The sequence below is a fragment of the Pyrgilauda ruficollis genome, unplaced genomic scaffold, assembly GCF_017590135.1.
Source record: "Pyrgilauda ruficollis isolate IOZ18807 unplaced genomic scaffold, ASM1759013v1 scaffold29, whole genome shotgun sequence".
NCBI lineage: Eukaryota > Metazoa > Chordata > Aves > Passeriformes > Passeridae > Pyrgilauda > Pyrgilauda ruficollis.
The window spans coordinates 8,317,303-8,327,545 of NW_024524266.1; the positions used below are offsets into that span (position 1 = coordinate 8,317,303).

At 35.0% G+C, this 10,243-nt stretch overlaps 1 protein-coding gene across 2 annotated transcripts in view; it reads left to right on the forward strand.

Annotated features, from left to right (window-relative positions):
• The window catches only part of MOSPD2 (motile sperm domain containing 2), a 32,746-nt gene extending 23,677 nt beyond the window's left edge, over nt 1-9,069 (forward strand). For both annotated transcript variants that reach the window (XM_041472443.1, XM_041472444.1), the window contains exons 10-15: nt 4-116; nt 3,431-3,527; nt 4,294-4,390; nt 5,039-5,168; nt 6,311-6,413; nt 7,042-9,069. In XM_041472443.1, coding sequence (XP_041328377.1) covers nt 4-116; nt 3,431-3,527; nt 4,294-4,390; nt 5,039-5,168; nt 6,311-6,413; nt 7,042-7,188 — 687 coding nt within the window. In that variant the 3' untranslated portion in view covers nt 7,189-9,069. The remainder of the gene's footprint in view (nt 1-3; nt 117-3,430; nt 3,528-4,293; nt 4,391-5,038; nt 5,169-6,310; nt 6,414-7,041) is intronic.
• Nucleotides 9,070-10,243: the final 1,174 nt, after the last annotated feature.

Genomic DNA, 10,243 nt, shown 5'->3' on the forward strand with positions numbered 1-10,243 from the left:
CAGATGAATTCTATAGAACAAATTTCCAAATCAGAGGAAACTGACAAAACAGAGGTCAAACCAAAAAATGCAAAGAAAGCATTAACCACTTTTAAAGGACCTTTATTACATATCAGGTAATAATAATTTTCTTAAATTTTCTTTTTACAATGTTCCTTGAGTACTGAACTAGTTGGTTTTCAAAATAAACTTTTTTCAGACCGTTAGAGGAAAACAAATTATAAACAACTTTTTAAGATGGATTTTTACAAAGCTCAAAGAGTTTTTCTGGTTTTACAAGTTTTCAGTGAATCTTCTGGTGTCACCAAAAATGGATATACTTTTTGTACAAATAGGTGTATATTCCATAGAATTGTAGAAGTGTTTTATATTGAGAAACCATCTGACTCAGTTAAGCCTGTCCTTACCTGTAACGAGAGCAGTGGTTTGACATTGTTTGATTTCATTGGCTCAAGAAAAAACAATGTTTTTTTCAAGACAGTTTTCACTGTCAAATCCTGCATGAATTCTTTTGGCTTATGATGGTATAAATGTCTACAGTAATAGTTTCCACCAGTTAAACTTGATTAATGGGTCCAGTTTATTTTGTGTGGAAAGGGCTCTATAATAACGTATCTACCCAGAAGGTTTTGTCATCCAGGATGCTACATCTTGCAGTTGTTTTTATCACTAAGCTAGAATAAAGAAATCAATTAACCAATACCACTTTTTCTTTTCACTGCCTTTTAGGTTAAGATGCTTGTTTAGAATTTGATTTAGATGTTAACTTTTATTTTCACTTTCAGTTTGCTATTAGATGAATGAAGAAAATATCTAATTTTTAGGTAATTTCTTAGCTAACTTTTTAAGTGCTGTAATGAATTAGTTTTGGAATGAATTTTAATAATGACATGCTCATTATCATAAATATATTTTGTATGTGTAAATTTTTTCCTACATTTGAAATGAAAAGCCTCCTCTGTATAGCCTTAGTTTCTTGTATGGCAAGACAAAGGCGTAGACTGCAGAATTGTGATTATAAAAGAATGTTGAACATTTTCTGTGACAATCACAATGCTAGATGTGTTTTTCCAACCACTTATTTGAAAAAGAAAGCACAAATCATAAGCAGACAAGAAAAAGAAATCCAAACAAGCAGAAAGACCCCCAGAAATTTCTGTTTTTTCTCTTAAAATATTTCAAGCTGTCATTGAATAGAAGTAACTTACATGGACTGCAACACATGGAAGAATAAAGTTAGTCAAGTATAGAGGTGTTAATACTTGTAGTCTTGCTGTCATGGAAAATAAAATACTGGTGTCTCCATTGTTCTTGCTGTTTGTTTTGTTTTTAAAGTAAAATCCTGAGTGCACCTGTTGCTCTGGACATTTTACTGAAGGTGATTGAACCAATAATGTATAGTGCCATTCATAACCAGTTTTGGGCACCTATCACAGAGACCATAAGCTCTGCCACCATGATTAACGTGCATCCTTGCTCATCTCCCAGCACTGCCCAGTGAAGGGAGCAGCCCAGAGCCTGAGCATGCAGCTGAGGCACTGCCCCTCTGGCACCATAAAATGATGGGCCAAAGCTGGGTCCTTGTGGTCTTTTGTTTCTTGTATTTTTAGTCATGCTTATGAGTCAGCTGTCTCCCTCATTTAGAACACAACTGTATTTGCCTTGTATACCTTACAATGAAAGGCTGCCTCTGACTTTCCTCCTCAATAAGTGAATTTGTTTAGTCAGACAAAAAGCAGCAGCTTCCTTGTACTGTCTGGCAGAGGAGCAGCTCGTGGTGTCTTGTGGTACAAGAATTTCTAGTACAAGCTGGTTATGTCACACACATCAGAGTAAGGAAATTCCTGCATCTGTAAAAGTTAAAAAGCTTGGGTGTTTGTTTAAAAAATCCACCCTCCTACCTCCTAATAGCTACATGCCACCTACCCCCAACGCTGTGGAACTTGATTTCACTGACAAGAACCATACAGCCATGGTCCCCAAGTTTTTGTGGTTTTTTTTTTTTATTTTTTTTATTTTAGCTTTGCTCAATGACCATAATTGGTAGAACAAGAAAGATCAGGCTCTGGCAGAATGTTCCTTCCTTTGATCATGTTTGTGACTTATTTTGAGGCTGATTATTGTTATCTAGTTTTATTTCTGGTTCATCTTGCAATCACTGCAGTAATACAGCTACACACAGCTGCACTGGTACAGTATTAAGATAGCTAAGCTATGTTGTAGCTACAATCCTTCCCTTCCCTAGCACTGGTTACTTAAATTGACAATTTGGAAATGAAGGAATACTGAGAGGAGGAGGGAATTACCCTATTAAGTGGTGTTAAACCCCATCCCTTTTCTGGTTTCTACCTTATTTGGCACACTTCCTTATCCCCACCACAAAAGAAGTAGTCTTGTCATGTGGACTGAGTAATGCACTGTAAAACATCAGCACCCCAACATCACAGTCACCCCCGGAATCTGCTTCTGGTGTGGGCGTTCACACTTGCCCTACAGCACCAAGGGCTTTTCTTCTCACTCATACGCTGGTTTAAGTAGGAGAAGGATTGGTACCATAAAAGGAAGCCTTTTGAGGAGGAGGTCAAATTAACATGAAATTGTCATTCCAAAAAGAGGACATGGGGAAAAAAAATCACGTGTTTTGAAAAAGTATATGCTGTTCAGTAGTACGGAGTAGAATGGCAGTTCTTTGCGTGCTCCTCATGTGACATAATGAAAGAAAAGGTTCTTCACTTGCTGCTCAAGTTTCCTTTCCTTACATTATATGAGCATGCCCTACCTTTTACCTACTAGTGTTCATTTGAATGCTTATCCAAATTGAGTTGTGTTAGTTTGATGTGGTTTAAAATATCTCATGCATGACTCTCTTAATTGCACAAGAATATTAAAAAACAAGCAATAACTTTATTTATGCATGTGGTACCACAAGTATGTGAAGACTGACTCATAAGTACAAGTGGATTCAGCTGTCGTGGTTGAAATGATTGCCAGTTGTGGATATCTGCCTTCTCTTATGTGTGCACTATATCCCTGACAAGGTTAGATGTTTGAGGTTGAAATTACTCCCTGTTTGTGACACCTTATACTCCTTAACATGAGCATAAATTAAAGTCAGCGATGCTTTCCCTTAACACACTGCCCAAAGACGCAGTAGCTGACTCCGAGTATCTGTTGGCTCTTTCAGATGGCAGAAGTCAAGGGCAGTTATCAGCTGAGGCAGCCAGTTCCACTTGTCATGAGTCAACCCTGAGCTTCACTACATAATTTCTGCTTTTTGTTATCATAGCTTTTTTTGATGAAAATCTGTTTATGGTGACTGTAGCTGCAGGGTAGAAAGTATTTTATTTTCCTGGAGGTGTGGTCAAGTTTTTTCTGTGATCTGTTGTAAAGATAATCTGAAGAAACTAATTATTTTTAAATTTTCTGTTAGCCCAGCAGAAGAGCTATATTTTGGATCCAAAGAAACTGGAGAGAAAAAATGTTTGATAGTTCTCACAAACGTCACTAAAAATGTAGTGGCTTTTAAAGTAAGTGTTTTATGTGTGGCCTGGTTTACTAACTAACTTTTTATTGTTTTCTGTAAGGAGGAAGAATGCTATTAAATCCATTTTACAGACAAAATTTTTTATTGTGTAGTGATGTTTGAGGCAGATCAAAGATCTTCGGGTTGAATTTATGTCTACAATGTACCACCTCAAAGGGGGTAATTAGTGTTACAAATCTTTGGAGCACGGACTAAAAAGAGCAAAACTGATGGTTGTTTTTTTAGTGAGAGTAATACTTCTTGAAAGAGAAAGGCTTGAGCATTAAGTCATCTTTTTAGAATGTTTCTTTTAAAATACTGGCTGGAAACAAGTTAGTAATACTAACTAAAAAATGATGCAGATCCATCTGCAAATGCCACCTTCAAAGGAATTAATAGTTACATTTGCTTCAGAAAGATGGAGTTTACTTGCATCTTTGTGGATTTTTTCCCATGTTTTGCATTGTCTGCACATTAAAATAACTTAAAATTTTCATATTTTCATATTCATTATAACATGCTCTTGGCTGGTTTTAAATATGTATGCAAAAGAAAAATAGCAAATGCAAGAAAACAAAGGATGAACGCCATTGACAGGGAGGAAAAAGGAATATTCAAGAGTCCTATTATGCCTACAAAATGATGTGTTTTAGAGATTTGTCCTAATAGTCAAGCTTTTAGGGATTTATTTATTACAGAATGAGAAAAGTTATGAAGCAATTGTAGTTTCTGCATGCACTTACTGTGTCCTTTGTATTTCTTGTTTATAGGTTAGAACAACTGCACCAGAAAAATACAGGGTTAAACCCAGTAACAGCAGCTGTGAACCTGGCACATCATTAGATATAATAGTTTCTCTTCATGGTGGTAAGTAAAACTGTAAAACAGAGCATGTAAGAAATCTGGGCAAGTAGCATTAGACATGCTCTAGACACTGATGGTTGTGTGTGCTTGCTGGTGTGTGGGACTGACTGATGCCCATGTCTACTTGACTCTTGTATGAGAATGGTACCATTTGTTAGAAAAACATGGATGTCAGAAAGGATTTGAGTAACTGCCTGTACTGATTTACTGCTCCACTTAGGCATAAGCAGCTGTTGTCTGCAACCCATTTTGTTTCTTGCCTTAAAAAACAAAAAGTCTGAGTGGCAGTTGTCTCATGGTTCATTACTACAGTGGGAGTTTATGTGCAGTAAATCAGTTTCCTAAATTGTTGCAAGGACATGTGAATTTGCTAGAGAAAATTTTGGGTTGTCTTTGAGCTATTAAGATGAAACTAGTTCTGTTAAAATGAACATATGTAATTTTGGGGAAACTGTAATTAGAATTATTGAGCTTTAGAGAATAATTTCCTAGTTTTTATTTCTAGTTAGTCAGTGTCTGGTGTACTGCAATAAGCAAGTTCTCATATTATGGCACTTTTGTGCGAAATACTTCTATCCTCCTTGCAATATTGTTGTTTTATTTAAGCACACTGTTGTTTTTTTTTGGTTTTTTTGTCTTCCTTGAGGGCAGGTTTTGCAGCTTCTTTGCAGGATCGTTTCCTTATAATGGCAGCAGAAATGGACCAGTCTTCTGGAGCAGGTGTGCCAGAACTGACTCAGTTTTGGAAAGAAGTCCCTAGGGCCAAAGTGATGGAACATAGGTAAGCATATGGTTTTCTGGTAATAGGGGTTTGGGGTTGTTTAAGCTTCTATTATTTAGCTGACTTATAGCATTTATGTAATCCTAATCAGTGAAGGATTCACCAAATTCACTTGCGTGGTTACTGACCAAAATACATTACTGAGACTTTTGCTCTGTTTTGACTGATCAGATGTGGGCTTAATGTATAAAATGGTATTCTGGACATGCTGTTCTTTTTTTCTTGTTATTCTTGTGCTGATTAAGAGTTAAGTGGAAAAAATATGAATGCATGTGAAAATACACATGAACAATAGGGGTTCTGGTTTTTTAATAAGAATGTGTTGCTTGAGTTTTCTAAAAGGAAGCACTCAAGGAAAGCAGGCATAGTAAATGCAAAACTATTTTCTAGACAATATTAAAAATGTTCTTTTTCTTCTAGGGAAAATTGGAATTTTGTAGAAAATTTCTGTAAAACCTCTCACATGTTCATATGTGTATTTTCATTATTTAGTGGTGAAATAGTCATCTAGAAAAATTGCTAGAAAAATACATTTCCCCATAGACTTTTTTAAATGCACCTGTTGCTCTTCTGTCTCATCCAGTCACATTGGGTGATATCACTGAACATGTCTAGGAGAAGTTCCCTGCACTTTTGACTGGTTTTTTGCCTTAGATTGTTCCTGGAGTTTTGCTGTGGGTTTTTGGGGCTATTTTTTTTGGAGCTGCCTTTACCCCCTCGTGGCCAAAACTACTGTGGAAAAAGTATTTTGTGAGTCTTGATGCCTGAATCTTGTTCTGTATTTGCTTCAAGTGCTTATCCCTTACTTCCCTTTTGATTAAAATCTACATCATGTGAGTGACCTTGAGCTTCCTTGCATAAGTGGTGCAATTTATTTAGTTTCTTTTTAAGACAGACCCTGAAACAACAGAGAGAGATTATTTGATTACAAGTGTGCTGTGTACATTAGCTACTCATGAATACAAACCTGACCTTTACTTTTTGGTAAACCTAGACTAAATGTAGTGTAATTACAATTATTGTCTCTTAAATTTTAAAAGTGCAGGGATTTTATCATCTTAAGATGGATTGTTTACTCCTAATTATGCAATATTGCATTAAATTTGTGATTTTTGGTATGTGTTCTTGTTTCCTTTTTATAGGCTGAGGTGTCACGTCCTAGAAAGTAGTAAGCCCTCTTCTCTGACATTAAAAGACAATGCATTTAATATTCCAGCAAAAACTAATGAAGATTTACATATACAGGTAATAGCATATTCCTTTGTGCTGAATATTTAGCAAAATTATAGAAAATGGTAGAGATAAAATAATAGATAAAATTATAGAATGTGGTAGAGATAAAAGAATTTTTACTGAACCTTTTTGGTATTTTGTAAATTATACTATTTGAATGTCTCAGCAATTGAAGGTAACTACATCAGTGATAGTGATAGTGATTTAATTATTTTGTTTAATGATAGTGATTTAATAATCATTAAATTTTCAATTCAGTTTTCTCCTTCTTCTTGTGTATATAGAGATCTGACATATCAAGGAGTGTCAGTGGTATCTTTTGCTTCTGAATGTCACCTGCTTGATGCAGGTCATATTGGTTATCCATAAGTTAAGATGTGAAGCTCTTTTAGTGGGAGAGATTCCTGAAGTGTGTAGTGATGGAAAAGGTATTGCTGAGAGACCACTGAGAGAAGGCCATTTTTTTTCTCTTTTTTTCTTTTTTCTTTTTTCTTTTTTCTTTTTTCTTTTTTCTTTTTTCTTTTTTCTTTTTTTCTTTTTTCTTTTTCTTTTTTCTTTTCCTTATTGCCAGAATAGCTCAAAATTGCTAAGTGCTTTCAAGTGCCGTAATTCTGACTTAATGAAACTGTTCTATTTTCAGCTAACTCATTTACTGCAGATTAATAAAAGACTTGAGGAGCAGATGAATCGCTGCCTCTGGTTCCAGCAGCTGTCAGTTGTTTTATCACTGCTATCAGTTACTGTTGCTGCCTTCTGCTTCTACCTGGCGTATGCCCAGAGAAGCTAAAAAGAATTGCTGTGCCCTGGATGTGCTCTGCCTATCATGGCTCGTTGGAGTCAAAAAGATTGCAGTGCTGCACTTGGATTCTGGAACTGCCAAAATGAGGTTTGTGAGCCTACAGCAATGAACAAGGAACAGTTCACTGGGGAAAAAAAAATAGAAGAAATGAATGACCAGCCAACAAAATTACTGAAATTATTGTCTAAGTTGACACCTATGATAGGGCATGAGGAAGATGTTAAAGCTAGGACCTATTTTCACTGAACAACTCAATAAAAACTACTGAACTGGAAGGAAGAAACCAAATACAACATTATTTAAGACTGTTGTGCTTTTTTTTCCTCAATTCATCTACTTTAAATACAATATTTCATTTCATCATATTCATTCTTACATTGTGAATCACTCCCATAGAAGATGCAAGCAGTGAACTTAGTGTATTCCAAGGTTAATCTGTTCATCCAGGAAAATTTACAGAAATTATGTAGTACAGGTGGATTTTTTTATATAATCAGTGTATGTGCATATACATAAAGGAAGATATTTGTTGTTAGTAATTATTTTGATAATTCAGACTCATTGCTCTCATTGGTTAAATTCCTTATTTTTGTGCTTCTTCTAAATGAAAAGTTACTGTAAACATTTCTTACCAAGTAACATACGCACAAGACAAGACACTATTCCTATTCTCTTCTTTTTTTTTTTTGGAAAGCAACTTGTATTCAAATCACAGGAGTGTGGGAGCTGACTTTTACTGTGATGGCCTATTATTGGTTCATAAAAAGGCTATTACATAGTCAGTGTAAGAACTCACTCTGAGCTGTGCAATATGGTTAAATTCCATATGAAATTATGAAAAAAAGCAAGTCAAATCAGGAAGATTAAATGCACTTGAAGGCAACATAAAAGTATTATGTCAGCCATTTCACAAAAATTGTTGTGGAAATGGTGCATGAAGCTAGAAAGAACTTTGCTAACAAGGATTCTTTGTACTCATTGCTGTAAATATGTATATTAAAATGATAAAAACTTAAAAGGAGACTGATGGTATCTTTCATACATTTAAAATTTTCACTCTTTAGGAGATTTAAAAGAATTATGTTACTTGAATTAATTTTTGCTACAGATTGGCTTTGTAACAGATTTATTGGTTTTGTCTGCTAACTTTAATAGATGAGAAGTGATTGTTAAGGAAAAATAAAGGTCATACTCTGCTTCTGTCTTTTTGCTTACAGTGTGTTAGTGATGTAGGATCATTTCTAGAAAATAGAAAAGGGCAGTTTAAAATAATGAACAGATCAACTAATAAAGCCAGCAATATGATTACTAAAAAATGTACAAAGCAAGGCTGCATAAATGTTTGGTGCACAATCTTCTGTCCTCTCTTAATTTATACAATGGTTTACCACATCTGCTTTTTCTTAATTTTTCACTAATCTCATTTCTGCCTGTTTTGTTTCTCAGTATTTTGTATTCCTAATGATTTGGCAATTAATATTGTTAACTGCTTATAATGAAGCTGTTACTTGGGTTCTTTTTTATGTGCATGCAACTCAGATGCTTTGCTTATAATGAAATGGATTGTTGTCTTAGTGAGAAAAGTAACAAAGTAATTTGTAACCTTAAGATAACAATAACCATGCTATTAAAATGCCAATTCCTTAATTTGGGTGGATTGAATAGCACTTTACTGTAAAATTGCCAGAAATATATTCTTAGAGTCTTTGCCAATATGAATATTTTACTGTTTTGGTGCTTTCATATATTTTCAGTATTTTATTACTTATTTTATTATTGGTATTTTCTTTGTATGAATCAGATGAACATCTTTTCTATTTTAATATATTTTAGAAAAATACAGTTAAAAAATAAATATGAGAAAATACATAGTCTTTAATGTTTAGTCTTTTAAAAATAGCTGCATCTCCTGAGGTTTTTGCTTTACTATTAGTCTGCAGATACTTCATGTGGGAGGGGTCAATATGGTGATGACCCACAGTCTGTTGTGGAACAGAAGTTGTGGTGGTACCTGTCAGAGAAATGTGAAATAGGTGACAATGGCTCCTCCAACAGAATGCCTGACATAATCACAATCATAATGGATGTGATACTGGCATGTCAGTGGTGCCATGGCACAAGGGATGCAAGTCCACACAAAGTGACTGTAGGGGTTTTTAACTTGAAATGGACATCAGTCAATTTGTATTTTTCTTCTTTGAGAACATCATTGTTTCTGTCATCACAGAGTATTTTCCCAGTATTTTCAAAGCTTTCCGTAAGTAGTTTCAGATTTTGTTTGACATGGGTCTCACTGTGGAAAGTTTTGTGCTTAACGCACACTGAAGGTACAGAGTAACATGATATGATACCCAAAATCAAGAGAAGAAACAAAAGAAACAATTTTTTTTTTTTTCACGCTATGGGAAATGTGGTTTATAAACATTTTAGAACTTAGTTCACAAAATAAGATTTGATTACATGAACTATCAAGATCTAAGATTTAATTTTCCTTTCCCTTGTTGTAGATTCACAGTTAATTTAGGATTTTACAGACATTTAAGAGACAACAAAGATTGTAATCCTAAAATTAGCAATTTGTGTTCCAAAAGAACACATACTCTTTCCTAGCAAGGAATTTTTGTACCCTCTTCTGAGCTTCATTGTTCTCTTTTCCTGTGTGAAAGATCAGACATTTTGGAAAAGAAAAAACAGCAACAACAACATGGGGATTAGGGGCAGCAGGAGCAGGGATTTTAAATTACCTTTATATTTCATCAGTGATTCCCTGCTGTAACTAATTTGTCTCTGTTGTTTGCCTTCCGAATCTCAGTTTGTCCCTGTTTCCAGAGGCTGTTAATTTATATGGGGTTTTTTGACTGTATGGGGTTTTATGGGAAAGCATTTTAAGTCTCTGCAGTGTCTTGGTGGTCCTGTGTATTGCACTGGCAGCATGAGGATGTAAGTGCTGTTCTGTTGGTAAGCACAGTGTTAGTTCCCTCATGTTCTAGGGCTTTGTTGTGAAAGTGGGTGTTCAGTCACAATAACTTTCTGCCAAGCCCAT